The 23,605-nt window shown below is 43.5% G+C and overlaps 2 protein-coding genes across 3 annotated transcripts; both read right to left on the bottom strand.

Annotated features, from left to right (window-relative positions):
• Positions 1 to 4,324: 4,324 nt before the first annotated feature.
• LOC103063570 (uncharacterized) lies at positions 4,325 to 10,128 on the bottom strand. The gene is made up of 4 exons (XM_007424333.4): positions 9,104 to 10,128; positions 6,672 to 7,502; positions 5,978 to 6,010; positions 4,325 to 4,690 (listed from the first exon to the last, which is right to left on the bottom strand). Exons 1-4 carry the CDS (start codon positions 9,213 to 9,215, stop codon positions 4,641 to 4,643), a joined length of 1,026 nt encoding a protein of 341 aa, XP_007424395.1. The 5' UTR covers positions 9,216 to 10,128; the 3' UTR covers positions 4,325 to 4,640.
• Positions 10,129 to 14,157: 4,029 nt separating this feature from the next.
• KCTD13 (potassium channel tetramerization domain containing 13) lies at positions 14,158 to 23,511 on the bottom strand. Of its 2 annotated transcripts, none has more exons than XM_007424334.4 (7): positions 23,331 to 23,511; positions 21,467 to 21,734; positions 19,633 to 19,802; positions 19,398 to 19,487; positions 18,564 to 18,616; positions 18,230 to 18,425; positions 14,158 to 15,713 (listed from the first exon to the last, which is right to left on the bottom strand). In XM_007424334.4, exons 2-7 carry the CDS (start codon positions 21,726 to 21,728, stop codon positions 15,471 to 15,473), a joined length of 1,014 nt encoding a protein of 337 aa, XP_007424396.2. In that variant the 5' UTR covers positions 21,729 to 21,734; positions 23,331 to 23,511; the 3' UTR covers positions 14,158 to 15,470. The 2 variants fall into 2 exon arrangements, with proteins under 2 accessions (XP_007424396.2, XP_015742903.2); XM_015887417.3 differs by lacking the exon at positions 23,331 to 23,511 and adding an exon at positions 22,625 to 23,288.
• Positions 23,512 to 23,605: the final 94 nt, after the last annotated feature.

Genomic DNA, 23,605 nt, shown 5'->3' with positions numbered 1-23,605 from the left:
CCCTACACTAATTCTCTTGCTATATTACTTTGTTAAAAAATAACTAGGGGAACTATTAAGTCAGGGTATTAGCTATTTACTGAGGATATTAATGTTAGCATGCAGCTAGGAGGTTTTATCAACTGTGCCACTTTTGTAGCAAGTTTAGATGGCAGAAATACAGCTTTTACAATAATTACCCTATAATTGGTGCAGGTTCTCAAACATGGGGCCCACTGAATTTTTTTTCCTGTGGCCTGTTATAGCTCAAAACTACAAGGCGTTGCCAGAGCCTATCCTGCCTTGCTGTCTTGTCTCAAGCTCGAGTGCTGCACTATCATGTGTGATCCACAACAGCTCAAAAATTTAAGTTGCTGCCAGAGCCCAAATCCTGCCAAGCAGCTCTGCAGGCTGTTGCTGTCCACTGCTGCTGTCCTGCCCTGCTCCCTTGTCTTGTGTGTGCTCACTGTGCTGGCATGTGATGACCATACAGGTGTGCAGAACGAACACTGCCAGTGATGTTGTCAATTGTGCTGGTTGGCACCAGGGAGGTGCACAGAAACAACAGCACCGAGGTGTAGGACAGCAAACAGGTTGGAGATTGCAGTCATGGCAATACAATATTTTACTGTTTTACAGTAGGCAACATATTTTTGTTTTTATTAACCATTTTAATTATTAAAGTGTTATAATTGATTAATACATTTTAATATTTAATACTTGTTGCATTTTTGCACGTGTATGAATGAGGCCTATTAATTAGCACATTTTATATAATGTGACCCTATTCATTTGAGTTTGAGACCCCCACTCTGGTGCTTTCTAACTAGAAAGGAAAGAAAAGGAAACAATTCTATTAGGTTTGCAGAAATGCTGTTACATGGATTAGGATTGGGGATTATGTTTATAGTATTTTTGTAGCTTCTCTACATTTTAAAATGTCAGGCCATATTTTAACTAACCAAGACACAGATCACAACAAATTTATAAGCTTTTGGGAGTGTTATTTATTTTATCCCATCTTTCTTGCCAAATCTGATTAAAGCAAGATGTTGTATAAAGTTGAAGCATGCAAGAAAGATTTAAAAAATGTTTTGATGATAAAGAGATGAAGTCAACTGTGCTTGGTTTAAATGTTCCGTAAAGGCAGTATATAAATGTTTTAATACCAAAACCAAGCGAAAATATTGTGGAAAAGATATGGTTCATAAAGTAATCGCTGTTATGAAAATGGGGCTGTTTATAAGCATGCATATGAACTGTTGAAAGTGATGTCATTTGCTCAGAAACTTTGTATTTCACCAGGCCATTATGTCCCCTAACTCCAGATGCAAGCACAGATCCCCAAATTGTAGGATAAGAATATTACAGTTCATCTACTAACATGGCCCAGTTGTCCAGGGCGTGGGAGTGGGGAGGGGGGTCCAGTGTAAACCTGCTATATCTATAGCATTCTACTTCACATTTCTGTATATTAAATGCCATGATATGGCATGTATGCAGATGCTATAAGGGTCAGTAATTAACTGTTCCATGTGTTTTGTCCTGGTTTAACACCATTTCTTTGTTGAGATCAAGAAAAATTAGATCTGAAAAACAGGCATATAGAAAACAGAAAATATATTTCCTTATACAGTCATGAGCTACAATTAGCTTATTGTTCCCCATGTTAATAGAACAATAGTCTGAGGCAGATTGCTGCATCCTAACAAAGTGTACTTTTCCCCACCACTTCCCCTCTATCTCAGCCTGAAAATTTGAAGAACTGTAAACCAATAGTCTTGGACAAAAAAATACACGGTACTTGTCTTTTAAGGATTATTTATGGCCATTTATTTCCTTACATCTACCAGTCTTGTATAACTTGCCGGAACCATTCAGAAAGGCTATTAAAAACTAAAGCCAGGTCTTTCTCTAGGACAAGGAGTGAGCGTGAGATTGCATAGTTAAACTAGTGTGTGCGTGTGTGTTTTATATCTCCTGAGATATCTACACTCTTCATGCATGGGATGGAGTGAAGAACAGCTGCTGTGAGGAATAATGTATCATGATAATCAAGGACATCGATCCCAGAGGTAGAAAGCTAGTATAGTAGTGGGAGATGGCCTATATTCAGCAAAAAATGCAGAGATTATACTGGGTATAACCTGCAAGGGAAATGGTGCATGTAAGAGAAAAGGGGAATAGGTCATTATTTTGCTGGGAAAAAGCTCCCCCTCCCAAGCCCTGTTTATATCAGATTTGCAGCACTTTTGTCCATTAGGAGAATGTTTTAATTATGAGTGGGTATACAGTAATGGGAAGGGGCAATAGAGACGAGCATGTTCTAAATTCTAAAAATTGGGGGGGAAATGAAATACAAAGGTTTTTTTGTCATGACTCATGCATGGGATACAACCATAGTATGGATGCAGAAAGAGCTTATGTTAAAAGTTTGTATTGTTGCTTGGTTCTCTATGTGCCAGGCTGGCTATAGTTTCTTAACTTTACATGTGATCAGACTTTTTTTTTCTTACGCATGCATTATATCTAAGTTTTCCTCATTGGGGCCCAGCGAAGGACATGTAATTCTTTTATTTTCCCAATAAGACTCTGAGGTAGACCTAGCTGAGAAATAATGCCCGACCTAAAGCTCTCCAGTTAATTCACAGGGATTCTGAATCTTCCCAGCACTCTCATCTAACCATATCACAAGATTTAGGCACTACTGGTAAACTCCTGTAGTTGGAGCCCACCGGTTCATTTTTCGGAAAAGGGCCTTGAACTTACGCCTCAAAGCTTGTCCTGATACCGCCGCTCGAATGCCTCTGCCAGCTTTCAGCTACTGTACTCAAATCAACAATGGGCTGTCTACGGCAGCTAAAGAATTTGTAATTAGTGCTTAAGAACCAATGAATCTGAACAAAAGGCATATTCTGGAAGGGTTGCAATGAGAAAAGGAACAGCTGGCGGGAGGAGAGAAGAAAGAGAAGGATGGCCTACAGCATCAAAGCAATAGCCTCGTCTTACCTCCGTCCCCTTTCCTTCTCTCCTACCCTCCAAACCGCAGCTGAGGCACCTTCCCGCTTAATGGAGGCCGCCTGCGATCGAGGACACTACTGTCCCTTTAAGAGGAAACTGCGCCGCTGATTGATTTTGCGCGGCAATCCTATTAGATACTTTAGCGCACATGTGAAAACGACACTTTCCCGCGCGCCGCCGTAGCTCCTGGTCGTCAGTGAAGGTCGCTTTGAGGTGACGTAGCTGCATTCGCAAACATGTTATGAAGTACGCACGCGCCCCGCGCAGACGATTCTCTCTCCTTGGAAACGCTGCCCCCTCTCCCAGATACGTGGATTCGCGGATGCTCACGCCCCTCTCCGGAACAGGTTCTCGGGAGCATCGTATCTTCCGAGACGCGGAGATCTTCCTCCTCCCCCATTACTGGAGTACTGTACTTTTTGAGAGCCATTTTGACTGAGGGCTACCGCGCTCATTTAAGGGATTCCAGGCTCCACCGTGAAAAAAATAGTTTGAGGTAACTGTTAGAAGTCGTTCGTTTTACCCGTGCATCCTCCGTTATTTTTCTCGAACAACCAGTCATTTCGAGTAGCCTACAGCCCTTTCCTCCTAGGCTGGGAAATAGGATTTACTTCTTTTTATTCAATCACTTCTCTTGGTTACTTGGGAGAGTCAACTGTTTTCATTTTTAAGTGAGATCAAGACCACTATTTTAATAATAAGCATAATAGTAACACTTAAAAGAAGCAAGGCTCCAGTTTACATTAAGATGTTCCAGATCCTGTAGCTGATTAGATTATATGGTATTACCTCGAACAATAGGGCCAAATGGTTGTCTTTCTGTGGAGAAGTCTAAAAAGGCACCAACCTCTGCTGCACTAGCAGGCTGCTTTATTCTGGCCAAATAAACGAAGGCAAGCAACAGCAAGGGATTCCTTTCATATATCCCCCAAACTGCTATTTTAAATTTTCCCTCCTCAGAACTAAAGTGAGCCCTACAACTTACTAAACATATTAGAATCCTAAGGAAAAAGCCAGGAAGGGACTCACATAACTTCCATGACAGTTAAATGCTATTTGAACTGTACTAGTTTGAGTATTATTGAAGCCAAATTAAGAAATTACAATTGGATGATTTCTTAGCTGAGCATTTCTCATCTAATAAAACTCCCAAGATAGTATCTGTGTGGTTTCAAGAACTCATGAAAAGTTTTCATCCCTTCTTCCAAAATACCCTTGTTCATGTCCCCTTTAGCACAGCCAGTCTCACCACCATTTCCTCATGCAGGTGACAGAATGTGAAAGCTCTCCCTGTGCTAAGAAGTAAGACACCGATATGGCAAGAGAAATGAATTTAAATAAATTCTTTTTTTGCCTTTATTTTCAGGGGAATCCAGAGAAATTAAAAACCATGTGAAGAAATTAAAAACCAGAGCATTGAGTCAGAGATAGAGAGAGATGGTGGGGAATGGGTGAGGCATGAGCCTCACCCAGGACAATTTAGGCTAAAACAGCAAGGGAAGGGAGGTAGGCAGGTGGCATAGCTTCCCCTTTCAAGATGCCTGGACTGCTCCAATCTTCAAGGGGGTAGGGTGGGTTGCCTTGCCTCTCCCCATACATCCCCCATATCTTAGCGGTGCTTCCCCTGGATGTTCTTGGAATTAACCCTTCCCATCCAAGGTTTCCGAGTAGACCATCACTCTGCTAGGAGCTAGAACAAAAGATAAAAATGGAGAATGTGGTGAAAAGTATATCTTTAAAGACAGATGCTCCATGAATAGCACACAAACTCCCAGGTCTATGCTGTCTGCAAGATATACTCTCTTTCCAAAATAAATGGATGCTTAAAAGGTATCCTTAGTACATATTTGCTGCAATGTATACAATTATCCATAAAAGTAGAGTCTCAGGTACAAAATTAGAAGAGCATTACTCTGTTGTTCTTACCTGATGATGAGACATAATTTCACTGTTGTTCCTTTTTGTGCCTGTGTGAATTTATCTGCCATTGGGCAAAAACGTTTTGGACATTGTAGCAGGCAAAAAAGGAACAAGAGCCCCCAGCCTCATGCAAACAGAAATAAACCTTGTTTCCCAGACAGTGTCCTTCAGGTCTGTATTCCCTTTATTTGCTCCTGCACAGAGAGAATGCATTGGGCTAACTTTTGAATCTAAGAGAGTAATGACTAATGACTACTGTTAAGTAGCATGTCAAATGTTAACTTTCACCAAATTCTCCACGCCATGAACGGGGGGTTGGAAGCATTTTATAGGCATGATTCAGTGCTTCAATCTGATAGACACCTAGAATGAAATCAGCACCAACTTGCAATTATGGCTTCAAAGAATAGAATATATGTGCTCGTGCACAACTGAGGCAACATGTTTTAAAAACCGCCAAAGGGAGATATCCTTTTAAATGTGCAATTTACACCACTTTGGCAAACCGATATACAGTACTATTATTCTGAGATGGCTATGAGGTTGTTGTGGAATAGACACACTTACTGGGAAATTTAAGCTTGCCTCAAATGATGTTCACAATCAGCTCTGCCCAACTTGGTGCTCTCCAAAATTAGGACTCCCAGAATCCCAGCCAGCATGGCCATGGTCATTCCAGTATATAAAAGGCCATCCAATGGCGGAAGGCTGTTTTTGCTAAAAATCACACTCCCACAATCCTTGGAGCAGCATCCTTCTCCTAGGATTCCTCAACACTCCTCCAATTTACTTCCCACCTGCAAACCTTTATTTCATGTAATTGTACCCTCCTGCAAACCTTTAACCACTAGAGGGACTATTCCCAAAATACAATCCTTAACTTCAACTACAACTACCTTCAGGAGTATGAAAACACAGCCCCCATGTAATCCCCATTCAAGCTAAAAATAGCTGCCTATGTAACTAGAGTAGGCACTACTAGCTTAGGTGCACCACTATCTCACAATGTAAGTTCATTTGACCTAGAATTCTAAAGGAGAGATCTTTCATTGCTTACCTTGACTGTGTAGCTCCCATATATGGCTCCACTCTGTATCGGGAGAGAGGAAAAAAAGATTAGAAATAAAATGCAATAGTACTTGGCTTCTAAAGAATACCCTGTGCCTCTCTGATTGTCCTTAAGTCCAACAAGAAGTTTCTAAACTTTAACTACACTGAGAAAAACTACTCCAGATGTGCAGCAACCACATACCCACCCCTCTGCATTATTTAACAAAAAAATCTTCAAACTCTGACTCAGCTAAAATTAAATGCTGCAGTTTGTGGTAATACTCAAATAATTGGAAGTAAAAGGTGAATGGCCCTTAATGAAACACAAAAGCTTCTCCCTGTCAAGAAAGCTGTTAAAGGGAAGGGATAGGCTTCTTTTGAAACCCAGTTAATTCAAAACTGGTCCAGAGGGGCATCATACCCTTCCCGGATAAACATGAGGTGAAGTTTAGGAAATACTAAGTTGATTTTCTCTACTCACTACCCTTCTCTGTTTCTTTGAGGGCAATAGATAATATTATCCGTGCCTCCTGCTTCCACTAATTGCAACAGCTGGTCTCAGTGCACCTGAAATATGACTGCCCTCTCATAATTTTCCAATGAAAGTTCCTCAGTATATTCTGCTAGTTATAGAATAACAGCTTCAAAATATGCAGACATTCCCCTCCCTGTGCAGTACTGTACTCTTGTGGCTATCTTACCTTCCAAATGATAATTTCTTGCAGCCTGCCAGTCGTTGGCTTCCATGTTTTCCCAACATGCTTCAGCATTTGCATCTTCTATCTCCTTGACTGGTGCCGTTCCACCACCCCCTCCATGCCCGGCTCCTGGCTCATTGATAAAGGAGAGGCCCCACTCATTTTGGAAGATGGCTCCCAGGTGCTGCCGCCGACTGCTGTCGGTTGGCGGGGGACTGCTGGGGGGTGGCGCCAAGACACAGTTGGGGAGGCTATTAGTGGTGCGGACAGCTGAGGCTGGAACATGACAGGCTTTGCCTGGTTGATCCAAGTTCTCTTTCAGCTTGCTGGCATAAGAGATCTTGGGAATGATCCTGGCACTGCTGCTATCAACTGGGAAAGCAGGAAGGGGCCGAAAGAGCGACCATGTTTCCTTCTCAGATTCCTCAGTGGTTACACTGGAGGCATTAGATGTAACAGTGGGCTTCTCACTGGCTTTGATAGTGCTGACTCGTTCCAATTCGGGGGAAGACAATGGGGAGGGTGAGTCAGAATAGCCACGGCGTCGATGCTGCCATCGCCCATTGGAAAGCCCCTCCGGAGCACAGTGGTGGCCATTAGTGCTAGGTCCCCATTCCTTGCGGTCTGAGGGGCTGCCTCGGTAAGTTTTGCGGTAGGCAGCACGGAAGGGCCGGCCATGATGGAAATTAGGAGGATAACGGCGGGTATGCTGGGGAGGGTCTCGCTCAGACAGCTGGAGATTGCGGATGTTAAGGCTGTTGGAAGGACTCAGGGGAACACTGGGCTCATCAGCTATCTCAGAACTTGCAGTATATCCATTTGACTCCCACGATCCTGAAGAGGAAGGAGAGCAAGTGTGAGATCTTTGTCATGAACTACAGAATAAAAATGTTTTTTTTCCTCTAAAGCATTTCACTGAAGATCTTTGAGAAAAAAAAAACCTTGCCCACTTTCCCCCTGTAGCCTCCTTCCCTCTAGACTGCTGGATTAGCATTTGAAGGTTCAATAATAGCAGGTGCTAAGTCATTTCATGCTAGCATCCATGTATTTGTATAATGCATTTTGTTTCTAGACTGTGCAACATCTCTTCGGTTTTATGAATAAATAGGATGCTGAGGCTTAAATTTCTATTGCAATTATAGTTACTTCTCAAGCTGGAGTAGGAGAATGCCCAATGGCTAGAACGGTCATTGATTAAAAAAGCTATCCTTGAAGCAGCTAAATCTGCAAGTAACATGACAATTTCCAAGAAGAGTAATAGTGTTGCTCTTGCAAAAGAAAGGGAATTGGGAAGAAAGGGACTATTTTTCCTTCCTTCACACAAAGTACAGAAACAAGACAGAAACATGGGAGGATTGGAGTGATTCCTCTGTCAGGTCATTCACTTGATGCTTTTCCTAAACACTAATGGTAACTGGACAAGTTGCTGAACACAAGACTTTAAGGTCAAAGCTCAAGATGTAAGCTCAAACCTCTGAATCCCCATCAAGGGATAAAAATGTCTTCACCTCACAATCCTCAACCCCTTCTCCAGCAAACTGAGAAACCACAAAATAAAACCAACTGTCCAGAGGATCTAAACGTTTTATTCTAAACAAACCACTTTTTCCTATTAGTATGGTGAGAGAAAAGGGTGATTTAAACCATACTTCATATGCCAAATCAGTATATTGATAAGCTAGAGTAGCAGATAACTGCACCTTTTGCAATAGACAAGAAAGGATGCATCTAATACACACTGAATTTTTTTGAAGTATTTTCATGACCACTGCAGTAAAGCCAACTCTGGAACAAAAACACACAGAGATATCATAAGAAAGGAAAGGGGGGAACACCTGTGTTCAGTACAACAAAACACAGAGTGATCTACCTCCTGAATGAGAGAAAGAAGCCTTTACTTTTTCAGGTTGCAGGCATCAAGGGTAGGGAACCTTTACAGTCAGTTTTTAAGGCAATTACTCTAACTGAAGCCACTGAACTATTAAGAAATTATGGGAGAAGAGGTGACTTAGGAAGTTCAGAATTACTACAGCAATGAGAGAACCCCACATTTCTGTGGAAAGTTGGGGCACTTGGGGTAAAACTGTGTAATATTGATTATCTGTTAAAAACAGGAATGCAAATACCTTGCTCAGAGGGATTCCACTCTGACAGGAGTTAATTGTTAAGGCAACAGCAGCAACTGAAATATGAGCAAAGCCACTTAGAGTAATGCCTTGGGCTTATGGGTTAGAGGACTGATGCAAAAATCTGGTGAATGGTAGTGAAGTCAAGATCCTTTGGGAGTATAACTGAGAAACCTTTCAACAGTTTTAATACCCAAACCAAATTGCTAAGACCTGGATGCCTAAACATCTGGGTTTTTGCCAGCCTTGTAACAGATTCAAACAACTTAGAACATAAAATATTGGATGAAAGGCCAGTAGCTAAGTTACCTGTTCGGATGCGGTTACTGAGGTTATGACATTTCTCCTTCTTTCCTCCCAGGAGACGCAGCTCTTCTTCTGGGTTGCGATTCTCATCCATGCCCAGTTCTTCTTTCTGCATGGCCTCTGCCTGGGCTTGGATGTAGGTCAACAAGGAGGCGAAAGATGTTTAACACCAGGGACCTGACTGAAGTCCAGCTCCAACCCCTTTTTTAAGAAAGTACAAGCTTCCTGGTGATGACTCTTTCTACACTATTAAATAGTTCTCAAACTAACAAGATTGGGAACTGTGCCACTTGTTGGGAACCACAAAAAGCCAGCCAAACTAGAAACTTCTCCAGTGAAATCCCCTCAGATTTCCTGCAACTGCTCCCCCAATTTACAATGCTTCCACAGATTAGAGAACAAAATGGCTTTTCTAGTATCGGTACCTACGCTCGTTATTCTTTGCCGCGCCTTTTGCTTTAATACTCTAAACTTTTACCCAGGTAAATGACCTCATACAAAGTCTTGTACAAAGCTTAAAACACATATGGAGTTGATTCCGTACTCTCAGCTCAGTTGCCTCAATAACTTATTTCTCGTCCTTCCGGCGTTACTCAGCACCAGCCTGCGATCACCCCCGGAATCTACCTCTCCACAACCGTAACAAAAGCTTCTAGCCGCCTGAAAAAATGCCTCTTCCCTCTCTGAGGATTTCCCTTGCGCCCCACACCCAATGCGACTTCCACCTTCCTCTGCCCAGAGCTCTGCTGCCCTCTAGAGCAGCTCTTGAAAGCCCGATCCAAGCCTCCTCCCCGCTTTTTCGGAGTGCTGGCGGATTTCCCTTACAGTCTGTCCAGTCCTTCGGGTGTCTCTCGCTCCAATTCCGTCAATGGGAGGCCCAGATAACTCCCCCAGCCCGACCGCCGGCTCCCCGAAAGGCTACCAGGAACCTCGACCTAAAAACTAAAAAGCTCCCCTCGAGAAAAGCCCCGAACCGAAGCAGCGCCCTAGCTTTGCTCCCAGGCCCCCGCTGCCCCACCCCGATCTACACCGGGCCCCGCTGCGTTCTAGGCTCTCCGCTCCCGCCCGTCACTTTCCTCAGGCCCAGGCGATTCCCCCAAGCCCGCCCGGCACATTCAGCCAGCCAGCCCCCGCCACGTGACCGGTTTCCCCCTTTGGCCTCCTCTGATCATGTGACCTCCATCGCAGAGTGACTTCCGGGGAGGGTCCTATAGCACGTGGCCCATCCTTGTCACGTGGCTTTCCTGGTATCATATGACCGCAGGAGGGCGCGGCTCTCCAGGTCGTGCTAATGGCGTTTTCAGTCGGTAACTAACTGGTGTGTTTTCTTTCAAACATTTTCTTTGTGAAGGTTATGTGTAGACCAGGTTCAAATTATATTAAATTTCTATCTAGCTTTTTTTTTTTTTTTTACAGGAGCTTTTGTTCATAGTGCTCCCTCGTTCTTTTTATCCCCGCAACAGTGGTCTGTGAACTAGGATGGGCTGAGATAGTGGCTGGCCCAGAGTCGCCTGGTGAGCTTCCATGGCTGGGGGGGACAGAACCTGGGTCTCTCCATTGTTATTCCAACACCTGAGCTATGGCTCTGAATAGTTCCCAGCCGTGTTGCGTCAGTCCCACCAGGTGGACCAGACCCGAAAATCAACTCCTCAGGAAGATTGGAACTATACCTTATTGGTAGGTTACAATAACAGAATCTTGCAGGCCTGTGCTTTTCTTCCTCTCCCTCTTACACTCCAGTGAGTCAGGGAGCATCCGACCTGAGTCTCTTCTTAATACTGTGCGTGTCTTCCCAGGATTTAAGAAATGCTGGTTTTTTTTATGCTTATGTAAGAGTTTCTGAATATTTGCTTCAAGGCCACCTCTTTGGCTCTCTACACATTGATTTCAGTGGGTTGCCTCTTTCGTTTAACTGCACATATGTTTATTTGGGAAGGACACTCAGGGGACTTACTTTTGAGTAAATATACACAGAACAGGTTGTTTGATTGATTAGGTGCCATGGGGTCAGATTAAACTCCTGACTGTATGGACCAATCCTTGCCATCCTGACTTGCCTACAATTATAATCTATAGCTCTCCCAAGAACATTCCTGTAGTCTCTTTGATCCCATCTATCTTTGTTATCAGTTTTTTCCCTCCCTCATCCTTGCCAAGCATAAACATTTTTCCTCGTCCAACAGGTTTGTAGAGCAAATTATTGTCATAAATTATAAATTTATGAAATATATGCAACAGTGCTGATCAGTCATCTTGCAAACTTCAGATTAATTACAACACTAAGGACCAGCCAAACTACTTTGGGCAGAAATAATCGTTCCAGCCTACTTCGTTAATTTTAGTTCCTCAGTGCATATTTACCTATCGCTGCTTGGTTTATGAGGAGCTTGTAACTGTAGCTGCTTAAATTTGGAGTAGCAATTAAATGAGGAAGGAAGATACCTAAACAGGAAAAAAACTCTTTATCATTCACCTGTGCAACAACAGAATCTGGTGGAATTTTAAAAAATCAGTTCTGTTCAAAGGCAAGCCAAGTGTTCCTGTTGTAGTTAGAGATACATACTTTTAAATGCAAGTATCACTGTATGAGAGTCAGTTTGGTGTGGTGGCTAATGGTCCAGGCTAGAAACCTAGAGAGCAAAGAGAGTCTCACCATAGGGAAAGCCAGCTGAGTAACTGGGGCCAGTCTCTCTCAGCCATAGGAAGAGGGCAGTGGGAACTCACTTTTGAAAATATTGCCAAGAAAACTGCAGGGACTTGTCCAGACAGTTGTCAGGAGTCAAGGCTAACTTAAAGGCACAAAGAAAAGGAAAAGAAGAAAAAGAGATGAGATAGTGTCCTTCAAACCTAGGTGACTGCATCTTTATCACTCTGCCACTGCTACCCATACGTCCCGTTGTTAAAACAGCAGTTTGGAACATTCCTTGCATAAATGTTTCTGCAAATATGTGCCCAGATTGTACCCTGGCTGTCTGGAATGCTGTATCCAACCTTGATATAAGAGGCTGTCAATCTGGGCTTGATATCCAGTTCTCAGGTTTTTATGGCAATTGGCTACAGAAGCTAGGATTCATGGGAGTGGCAATACAAAACATCTTGACAACAGATTGAGGAAAGGCTCCAATATACAGTACTGTGCAAAAGTTTTAGGCAGGTGTGAAAAAATGCTGTAAAGTAAGAATGCTTTCAAAAATATATATTGTAATTGTTTATCAATTTACAAAATGGAAAGTGAGCAAACAGAAGACAAATCCAAATCAGTACTTGGTGTGACCACCCTTTGGCTTCAAAACAGCATCAATTCTTATAGGTACACTTGCGCACAGTTTTTGAAGGAACTCGGCAGGTAGGTTGTTCCAAACATCTTGGAGAACTAACCACAGATCTCCTGTGGATGTAGGCTGCCTCACATCCTTCTTTCTCTTCATGTAATCCCAGACAGAATCGATGATGTTGAGATCAGGGCTCTGTGGGGGCCAAACCATCACTTCCAGGACTCCTTGTTCTTTCTTATGCTGAAGATAGTTCTGAATGACATTGGCTGTATGTTTGGGGTTCTTGTCCTGCTGCAGAATAAGTTTGGGCCAATTGCATGCCTCTCTGATGGTATGGCATGATGGATAAGTGTCTGCCTGTATTTTTCAGCATTGAGGACACCATTGATCCTGACCAAATCTCCAACTCCATTTGCAGAAATGCAGGCCCAAATTTGCAAGGAACCTCCACCATGCTTCACTGTTGCCTGCAGACACTCATTCTTGTACCACTCTCCAGCCCTTCGGCGAACAACTGCCTCCTGCTACAGCCAAATATTTCAAATTTTGACTTATCAGTCCAGAGCACCTGCTGCCATTTTTCCACACCCCAGTTCCTATGTTTTTGTGCATAGTTGAGTCGCTTAGTCTTGTTTCCAATGTGGAAGGGAAGTAAGCCTGATGTGTCTTCCATCTGCTGCATTAAGTTTCCTTGGCCAACCACTGCGTCTACGGTCGTCAATGTTGCCCATTTCTTTGTGCTTCTTCAAAAGAGCTTGAACAGCACATCTTGAAACCCCAGTCTGCTTTGAAATTTTTGCTTGGGAGAGACCTTGCTGATATAGTGTAACTACCTTGTGTCTTGTTGCTGTGCTCAGTCTTGCCGTGGTGTATGATCTGTGACATGAAACTCTCTTCCACAACCTCAGCCTAGTAGCAGCAGTTTGGCTGTTCCTCACCCAGTTTTAAGCCTCCTACACAGCTGTTTCTGTTTCAGTTAATGACTGTGCTTTAACCTACATATGAAATTGATGATCATTAGCACCTGCTTGATATAATTGGTTAATCATACACCTGACTCTAATCCTACAAGATCCCTGACTTTGTGCAAGTGTACAAAGTGTGCAAGTGTAAGAATTGATGCTGGTTTGAAGCCAAAGGGTAGTCACACCAAATATTGATTTGATTTAGATTTCTCTTCTGTTTGCTCACTTTGCATTTTGTAAATTGATAAATATAAACACAATATTTTTGAAAGCATTCTTACTTTACAGCATTTTTTCACACCTGCCTAAAACTTTTGCACAGTACTGTATACCTCAGATCAAGTCTTTTGTGTACAGACTCATGAAGTCTACAAATTACAGAAACAAGGTATAAAGCCATCAAAGTACATTTTTGAAAAATGAAAGAAGCTACTCATATGTAACCCTGTACAGTAACCTTTCAATTCTTATACATTGGATGGATTTATACAATTCATGCAGAAGATATACTAACAGCTAATCACCTTTTCAAATGTAGATTCTGAAAGATCCAGAACTGAATGAGAAACACATCCACGTGTTCAGTTTCCCCTTTCTAAGAGAGGCTACCCAGAGAACAGGTAAATGTGGGATTAGATTCATGCCTCACTAACTGTACCTAGGAACTTCCATTTTAGCATCTGAAATTAACAAAAAAACAAACCCCCTGGCTTAGAAGGATGCTCTAAGTGAAATCTGTACTAAATACTCTTGGATAGAGTAGCTGCTTGAGGAATCTCCCCATCCCCTGGAAAAGAGAGAAATAATAGACGACAAATTTATTTTTAAAGCAGGAAACTTTATTATAATAATTTAATAGAAAAAAACCCCCACAATTTAAAATAAATTATGCAAATACAAAATTACAATAATTAATTCAAGATGACCTCCTCCAGGGAGGGGAGGATATACTGAAAAAGAAAGAGGATTGGGGGGGGCAGAAACATTTGAGAAAACGCACTGGTTCATTACAATCTCAACTTTCTGTCTACTGCCGTTATTAGGAATATCCAAATGTATTCCATCAAATCACTGGATTAAGGGGCTGCTGGAATGCCCTGTAGTACAGTTTGCTACATCTAATGTGAAACAGTGTACCATTCCCCATAGAAAACAGAATGGGAGTTCAAATATTGTGGGAGGTCGGACAAGGGTGGTACAGGATAAAGTATTTGTGGTGTTCCAAATAAATTGAGAACTTTCCATCAAACCTTGCATTCAGTTGTGGCCAGAAGCCCACAGCAAGCTGAGAATACAATATATATGCCTACTAAACTTTGGGTGGAAAGCATTTAAAAGATTATACCTTATATTGTGGGTGGGTGGAGAGACTTCAGTTGAAATCAGGATTCAGGTTGTATGACAGAAAGGGAAGGACAAAGAAAGAATCCACTAAAATCTAGACTGGAGAATTAGAGTTAATGTTATCCTCATGTAGATAGCACCCTGCCTTAGATAGCTGAGAAGGAAATTGAAAAATAGATTGGCTGGGTTCCAAAATGGTGGTCATTAAAAGTACAAGTCCAAAGTTAAATTGAGATGGAAAAATAGCTATTTTAATTCATACATTTGACCCACATATAACTATTTTGGTATTAAAGATGTTCCTCGGATCCTAAAGGTTATAGCAGCCTTTTGGGAACCGAAAAGCCATCAGGCTAGAGAAGGTTCGAATATAGCTACCTGGGAGTCTCCATTCTGAAAGGGAGGCATTCAGATCAAAGAAGTTGTGAAGAGAGGACCACAATTTCAATTTGTGTGTAACTTGAGGATTATGAGGCAGAGAGATTGGGCTGGCCAGAGAAGGCCAGGTATTAAGACTCCAATATTAAGGAAAATCAATAATTAGAACATACCAGTAAATTACAGGGCAGACCAAGGCCTTTTATTGTCACAACAAAAGTAGATGGGAAGTAGGGCTCAAATTAGTTATAAAGAAACAGCAAAAATTAAAAAAAAAAAAAAGGGTTAGGGTTAGAAGGGACATGAACACTATAGAGGAGACCTTGGGATGAAATATCAAAAGAAAAAAGCAGGTCCTCCTTTGGCACTGAAGAGTTGGAGCAATGAGGACCCTGGAACAAGGCTGGATCAGTCTTTGAAAACAGCCTGGTGGCCATGAGGGCGTTCGTCGTGCATGATGTGTCTGCGGACATGAATGCGTCGGACGCGGTGCTCCCGGCCATCTTCATCATCACCAGCACGGAGGGGGCCTCCGCCTCCACCTGCAACTCCCCCAGTGGCCTCCAGGAGGGCCTTGTCTGGCACCCGTGGCGTCTCATAGATCAGGATATTCAGTGTTTCTTCAAAGATCCGGGCCTCGGGAAACTCAACCTGTACATCCAGGGAAAGCAGGACCATAAGGGGAGCCAGAGAGAGAGCCAAGATGAAGCGAGTGTTAGCGTCAGTGTGGAATCCCGGGTTCAAACTGGAAGTGATGTTAATACCTCCAGTAATGCTCACACCAGTTGCTGAAGAATACAAATTAGAGGTAACTACTGCCTCATGTCCTCCCTGTGGGTTTAAGCATCCTGTTAGCTACTGCAGGAACAGAATTCTAGACTAGACAGGTCTCTAGTCTTCTTAAATGTTTACTTGGATTTAGGAAAGGGAAACCTACATACCATTTTCTTTAAATGGGGGCTTGGAAAACACTTCTGTTCAGGTTCAAAACCCTTACATAAGAAATGCTAATGATAGTGACCTTTTAAATATAACAGTTTATCCTGTTAATTATTAATATTTCTAATTAATTGTTTCCTATTAATAAGAGAGTACAAGTAGTTTCTAGGTGTCTATATTCATCCACAAAGCTATGCTTTATTTGGCCTGGTTGGTGCATTATGGAAATGGGTGGGTTTGTACAAGAAGCCAAAAAAAACCTAACTAACCACAATCTTGCTGATTCACACAGATTATTAATTAGTAATGTGGTTTGTTCTAGGCTTCGCATGATGGGTTAATCAGACAATTATTGGAAAGTGGGAAAGGCACCTTAACCAGATCCAAGGACTGCCATGAAACTAGATTAGAAAGCAGATAGTAATCAGTGGAAGGAATAGAAAATTGGGAGATCAGGCGGTTTTCTGAAACACTGAAACTGCTAACCATATCCTGCTAGTCACTTCTATACTATCACTCTGCCACAATGTCCTTTTGTAACATCTTGTGTCCTCCATCTGAACAGGAAAACATTGGACACTTTCCACATCAATAATACAGATAGTCCTCAACTTACGACGACAACTGGGACTGGAATTTCCATCGCTAAGTGATGTGGTTGTAAAGTGCAATGTCATGTGACTGCATCGCTTGGCAATGCATGGCGGCTTTGCCTCGTGCTGCTGGGCTGGAGCTGGGCTTCACGCAGCACAAAGAGTGGCTTCCTGGTGCAGCTCTGGAGCTTTTTGCAGCCCCAGAGCTGTGGCGCACCAGAAAGCCCCTTTGTGCCACACTGCTGGGCTGGGGCTGGGCTTTGCTGCAGCAGGAAGCCACTCTTTGCGCTGTGTGAAGCCCAGCTCCAGCCCAGCAGCACGATGCAAAGCCGCCATGCCCTGGGAAGCTCAGCTGCCCTAGCTCAGTCCCAGCTACCCTCACTACCCTGCACTGAGCCCCCTGCCCTCCGCTGCCCAGGTTGACCTTCGGCATCTTCTTGCTCCCGCTGCTGGGGTGTGCCTGCCCTGGCCCTTCGTGAGGCAGCTGCTCACCACATGAGGCCATCTTCCCCAGGTCTTGTGAGGAAACCACCATGCGCAACCTTGGGAAGAAAGCCTTGTGGCCAGCAGTTGCCTTGTGAAGGGTCAGGCTGGGCATGCTTGGTCAGCAGTGGGAGCAAGAAGACGGCAAAGGGCAGCAGGGGCCACAGAGTGCAGGGGGCCAAAAGGGCATAGATGGGAAGGAGATAGGTGGATGGATGGAGTTGAAGCACCCCTGCAGTCATAAGTGCGGGTGGACTGTCAAGCACCCAAATTTTGATCATGTGGCTGTAACTTCAGGCATCAGTCGTAAGTCCCTTTGTTCAGCACTGCCGTGACTTCGAACGGTCACTGAATGAATGGTTGAGGACTACCTGTAGCACTTTTGCATGCATTTATTCCACTCTGGAAGTCATTTTGGCTAAAGAGCAAGACTATAAGTTCATTAAAAAATTTAAAAGCAGAAGGAGATATTTTCTTCTATAAAGTATGTATATTCAGTAACTAGAATGGAATGAGAGAGCAAGGCAAGAAAGAGAAATACACGTAACAAGGAATAAAGTATTTCAGTTGGCAGTCAGAAAAGGTAAGATGATGCCCCAGTGCAATGTTTCCCAACCTTCACAACTCTAAGATGTGTGAACTTCAACTCCCAGAATTCCCCAGGCAGCAGTGGAACTGCCCCAACGGATGTATCAAGAACACACACAATGTATAAACTGCATTTGCAAAAATAGTAATTCAAGATTTTGGTGAATCTTGGCTCAACTGAATGAGATGTGTACTTCTACATAAACCCCATTTACTCCAACTCTGTTCCTCCCACTACCCGAAACAACTAACAACCTCAAAATAATTTGCTTAGCGGGTCACCTAAAATTGTGGCTCTTTGCTCCCCCAAAAGCCAGCATTTGTGAACAAAACTGAGGTTACAATCCTCACTTATAAAGCAAACAAACCACGCTGCAACTTATTTTACTGCTCACACCAGCAGAAGCCAAATGAGAGTGAAATGGCAGCATGCACTAATGTGCATTCTGTTCCCACTCAACTGGGCTTTCCAGATCATGGCTTACAATTCCATATGAGGACATCAAAACATATTAGAAAACTGAAGCTTCATATATGGAGGCCTGAGGACTGTCCATGCCTTACCTTGGTCTGCTTCTTTTCGGTGGCATAGACAATGGAAGTGCAGCAAACCTCAGCAATCTTGCGGCCCTGCCCATAGAATGACCAGCAGCAGATCTCATCTCCAAGAACATCTTTGATGAAAAGCACCCGTCCGTTGAACCTCAGAGCTAGTTTGTCAAACAATTCAATATTCTTCAGTAAGTTGTCATCAGAGTTACTTCGGGAGGGCGGGGGGAAGGGGAAGAAAGAAAAAATAGTGGTGTAGATACTACCAAAGAAGTGGAAGTAATGGATTACCTGGGATATAGCAATGATCCCAAGGTCATTCTATTCTGACAGTAGGACCACAGCTTACCTTGTATAGGAATACTTGTTATTACTTCTGTTATGCAGTAACTTCACCACAGGCTAAAAGAAAGTAGAAAGATTTGAATGAATGAGATAGTGTGAAAACATTAAAAGAATTGTTTTCCCTTATCACTGCCATACCCTTAAACAAATTGTTGTCATCTACAATCAGTTGTTGCTGCTTGTGTGGTGGAATATTCACAAATATCAGTATCCTTTTGCAGATTGGGCTCAACATACGGATATTTGAAATAGCTTTGATGTGGCAGCTTTACCACAAGGCAAGCTATTCATGTGGAGCAGCCTACAATGCAGCAATATTTGTGAAGTCTGTCCCCGCCCCACCCCATTTGCAAAACATTTCACCTCTGCACAGAGAAAGCCATAGGGAGGCAGCTGATCCCTGCACCATGGTCTGTGCCACAGAATAGGAAAAATCAGTACAACTGCTCACAGTGTGAGGTTAGTGCCAGGTTAGGTAAACTGGTGAAAAATCTCATGCACAATGCAATTTGAGGCGAGAACTGAGAATAGAAAGTGGGACACAGTTACCTATTAAATGAGGGATGATTATTTCTGGTATGACATCTATTTTCTGCTAAGGTTTTAGTCATGCAGCTCAGGAGGCTGAAGTTCCAACCTCGCTCTTGCTCTTAGGGCAAGAGATATATTACAGCAAAGCAAACTAGACTTTCCTTCACGATGGGGGATGGAAGGACTGCATTTATAAGAACAGCCTCACTTGCCTTGATATACAAGAGGTCACACATCCAAGCCACTTAAGCTTGCCTGGCTGCTATGACTTTTTGAGGTAAACTGTGTGACTTCTCAGCCTCTTTACCTTGGAACATCTTGAGATGATCTGCTGCTCCTCCTTGGGAGATGTCACCATGGGGATATGGCAGAGTGGGTCATAGGCTTCACTCTTTTGCTAGGAAGGAGAGAGAGAGAGAGAGAGAAATACTTCTCTAAACTTTCTATTGTTCATTATTTACAGATTTACTAAACAGATTCATACATCATGCTAAGCCATGAAGTCATCAGGCCCCCTACTTTCTTAGCACAGCCACCCTCACCTGTATTGCAAGCTGACAGTCCTCAACCAAACCTTGGATCAGATAATATCGGGCTTCAGACAACACTTCCTCCAGCTCTCGCTGGGACTCTGGAAGGGATACTGAGCCATCTCGCAAATAATTCAGAATAGTTCCAAAATGGCGGCCACTTCGGTCAATCAAAATCCAACCTGGAAATGCAGAGTTAATTTTAGTCCCTGAGATAAAGATGCTGCACAGTGAAGGGCCTATTTAAGCAATCTCCCCACCCCCCAAATTAAAATTGCTTAGAGGAGAAGATCCAGTTATTATTTGCACTGATACAAGATTGTTTTGATGCTAGAAGAATAAGTTCTTATTTAAATTAGTTTTGGGCTTATAATGTACTTTATCTCAAAAAAGAAAATGTAAATACTCTAGTCCTAACAGAATCTTTTTTATTAGTCCACTAGATGTTATGCCTTGGCAGGTGGCAGTATTTAGTTGACCCTGACTGGGAGTCTGGCCTGGTTAGTATTTGGATGGGACACCTCCAGGAAGTATCAAGCTGGTGGGCTAATCTTGAAAGAAAAAAAAAATGTCCTAGAGGAATGCAGTGGTAAACCACTTCCAGAAAACTATAGATATGTCATGAAGTCCCCAGGACTTGGGCTCAACTTGAGACTATATTTTTAAAGACGTTGCTGTGATTGAGGAAGGAAAGCAGCAAACCTCCCTCCCTCCCCCCCCCATGCTGGAATTAATATTTTATTTATTTAATGATCTTAGAGGCAACATTCAGATAATAAAACAAATACAAAATCCTGACACACTTCAGCTGAACCTGATGAGCTTCATGGTCAAATGGGGACGGATTTGACTCTCCTCAGCCAGTTCAGCAATCTAATGAAAGCACCACACGCAGTCTTACTTAAATAAGTTCAGTCAACAGTAATGGCCTTTCACTGGAACAATAATATTGCTAGAAGACTGTTGTTTTTTTGCCAATGATTATGCTAGCCAGGGATTCTGGGAGCTGTGGTTTAGCACATCTGAAGGACGCCAGCTTGGGGAAGCTGGATAGAAATTGGATAACGGAGATCAGCTCTCTTTCCCTCTTGATAACCATCTGTCATCTCATACCAGTTGCTAATAAGATCAAGAGACTCCCTCTGGAGGCAGCCAGCTGCTCTCAAAATCACTGCTGAAAAGATAACAAATTATTTTGAAGCTATTTATGTTCAGAAAAACAGAAATATTTTGGTGTCCTCTTCTAGACATTTTAAATTTGCTGTCTTTTCATTATGGATTTCCCTAGAACAATGTAGGAACATCAAACAGGTCCAATGAAATAAGATTGCCCACTTAAACCCTGTTCCTACATCTAACTCTAGTGTTAGCTAAAGGAAGAAAGATTTGAATCTTACTGTAAGGGCCTGCAGTGTCATGACTTAAGTAGGTTTCCCTTGAGAAAAGACTCGACTGAACCCCTACAACAAAGAAGGCTTTATTCTATCTTCATAGACCTTAGTCAAAGGAACCAAAAAAGGGGCATCCTATGAAGATCTAAAGACAGCATTTTCCAAATATAAAACTGAAAATATCCACAGAAGCTTCTCAGAGCCTGGGATAAAAGCCAAAACTGTCAAACACAGAGCAGTCTGTGGGGCAAATACACTGCTTTGACTGGTCCAACCTTCCTTTTATATCTGTAGGGACGAGAAACTTCTCTTGTCACTCTAAAGCAAGTCATCCTGAAAGTGTTGAAGGGCTCCCTGGGAACCATATTGGATGGGTCACCAGTGCTATTTCCTTCATGCAGAAAATCTCATATCCACCTGGCTGTGGAACGGATGTGGCAAGCTGGAGCTCATACCTTCACTGTCTGTGAGCACTTCCATTCGGCCACTGAACATTGCCTTGAGCATGGTATCTTGCTTCGTCAGGGTCTGCACGGTGGTATAATGCAGAGACCCGCCCACATTCAGCTTGACATACTTGCTGCTGGGGTTCAGGGGCTTGAGGTCCAAAGTCACCTCGGTTACCCCACCCCTGCCATCCCGTCGGTGCTGGGTTGGGACCAGCGGAGCGCAATTCTCCAGGGATGGGACTTGATCTGTTGTGGCCTCAGCTGACATAGCCACCTACAGAAAAGAGAAACTGAGCAAGGATACCTTCCAACAGCAGATTTCCTGCACTGGGCATTAGTTAAAGCATCTGGAGCCTCTGGACTGTTCTTTCTCTAAAAGGCAGTCATGATCTTTTTTTTTTAGAAGCATGATGCAGCCTTGGAAATCCTCCAAACAACTTTATTTTCAATACTATTTGGCCCAAACATCCCCCTGCAACTCTGCTATTCATTATTATTCCACCCCCGCCCCCCTTTTAATATGAATCCTCTAGGAAGAAAAGCTAGATTCATTCCATAACACAGAATGAATAGTGGCGCAGGAGTGGATACCCTTCAAGCTCATGGGATCTGTTTTGTACTTTACTAAGTGAAGCCAGATATGAAGTAATCACTTTAGCACAAGAACAATTGCCAAGAGTTCATAAACAGAACACTGGGGTGACACAGAATACTAAGCCATATAGTGGCTTGTTTGTTTGATCCTGGGTAAACCCAACCAAGTGATGCTTAGTCGCCACATTCAAACAACCCAAGGCAAAGCAGAAATGTACTTACCCAGAATTTCCCTGAACATATGTTCAAACGAGGAATTTATGATCAATACCAGAACCCAACCCATCAATCCTTTCACACATAAACCCCAGTCTGGCTCTCCCCCCAAGCTTTCTCCCCAGCAACCTAACTGAAAGGAAATGCCTTTAAGTTTCAAGGGTGTTTGGACCACCTTCCCACCGAAGCTGTTGCTCTCCAGAGGTGCTGGCACTGAATGGCCACAGTCCACCCAGCTATACTGGTTGTCAGACATTACAGGAGTTGAAGTCCAAGACGTCTGGATAGTACCAACTTGGGGGGAGGTTAGAAGATGGGGTGTACCCAGAGATCTCCTAACACATCCCAACCTACCTTCTGCCTTCTACTTCAGTGTAACACCCAGCACACCTGGCACTGCTAATAGGAAGCAATGTGTTTGCCTTCACCTTTGTGCTGGCTGGTCTTTGCTCCAATAAACACTCCTGCCCAGTGGGATCATTTCCTCCTACAGCCCGGCTCCACCCTGCTGCCCCAGCCCATCCCTTGTGCCTCTCTAGATGTTACTGTATTTCTTTATTTTCCTGCCTGCCCACCTTCCAGACTGTCTATTCCCTCTTGCATTATTATTATATTATTATTATTATTATTATTATTATTATTAATTACGTTTGCTAACTGCTCTGGGATCTTGGAGTGTGCATGCATGTGAGAAAGGCAGAATATTAATATATAACGGAAGTGACAGCATCATCTATGAACAAGTCACCTTTCCAAGTCTCTTCCCACACCCCTATTTGAAGCCCCGGGCCTTCTGAGCGCGAGGGTCTCCCTTCTACCACCCCCTTTCCCTGCATTTTCGCCCCACAACAGCTTGTCTCTCCCGCGGCGGCTTCCTTCCCACTCAGGGCGATAGATCTGGGTGCAAGTCCCCGGGCCACCAGTGGATGGCAGCAATCACTCGGGGTGTTCTATGCCCCTTTGCTGCCATCTAGTGGTAGTTCTGGTTTCTGCAGTCCAGCTCCGGCATCCTATGCCCGCCGCCCTCCGACCTCGCCCACCCATCATCACATCCACTCACCTCCCCCAGGGGAGCAGGGTGGGCTCAAGCCAGGCCCCTCCCCTTCAGCCCCCCCTGGACTCTGGGGCAGCAGCTCCCCAGGATACCTCAACCCAAGAGAAAGAGGAACGGAGGGTGACAGTGCGCATGCTCCCAAGCGCCCCGTCGCGGCCTCGACCGATGGAACAGTTAGTCTGTACATCCGGGTACCCGCGCACTTAAACGAGGCAGAGGCGGATTGACTTTCTCTACTTCTCGCTGCCGCGGGTGGCTATCAAGCTGCGCCTGCGCAGAAA

This window comes from Python bivittatus, unplaced genomic scaffold (assembly GCF_059951505.1).
Source record: "Python bivittatus isolate LINGU-HERP-01145 unplaced genomic scaffold, Pbiv_v1 ctg000440_np1212, whole genome shotgun sequence".
NCBI classification, from domain to species: Eukaryota; Metazoa; Chordata; class Lepidosauria; order Squamata; family Pythonidae; genus Python; species Python bivittatus.
This window is presented reverse-complemented; position numbering and strand designations above follow the sequence as displayed.

Coding starts and splice junctions, on each gene's coding strand:
- LOC103063570 (XM_007424333.4), bottom strand. CDS start 9,215: ATGCAGAAAGAAGAACTGGGCATGGATGAGAATCGCAACCCAGAAGAA. Junction 7,503..9,103: donor CAGTAACCGCATCCGAACAG/GTAACTTAGCTA, acceptor CTTCCTCTTCAG/GATCGTGGGAGTCAAATGGA. Junction 4,691..5,977: donor ATGGGAGCTACACAGTCAAG/GTAAGCAATGAA, acceptor CTTTTGTTCTAG/CTCCTAGCAGAGTGATGGTC.
- KCTD13 (XM_007424334.4), bottom strand. CDS start 21,728: ATGTCAGCTGAGGCCACAACAGATCAAGTCCCATCCCTGGAGAATTGC. Junction 19,488..19,632: donor ACTGTCAGCTTGCAATACAG/GTGAGGGTGGCT, acceptor TCTCCTTCCTAG/CAAAAGAGTGAAGCCTATGA. Junction 18,617..19,397: donor TCATCTCAAGATGTTCCAAG/GTAAAGAGGCTG, acceptor ACTTTCTTTTAG/CCTGTGGTGAAGTTACTGCA.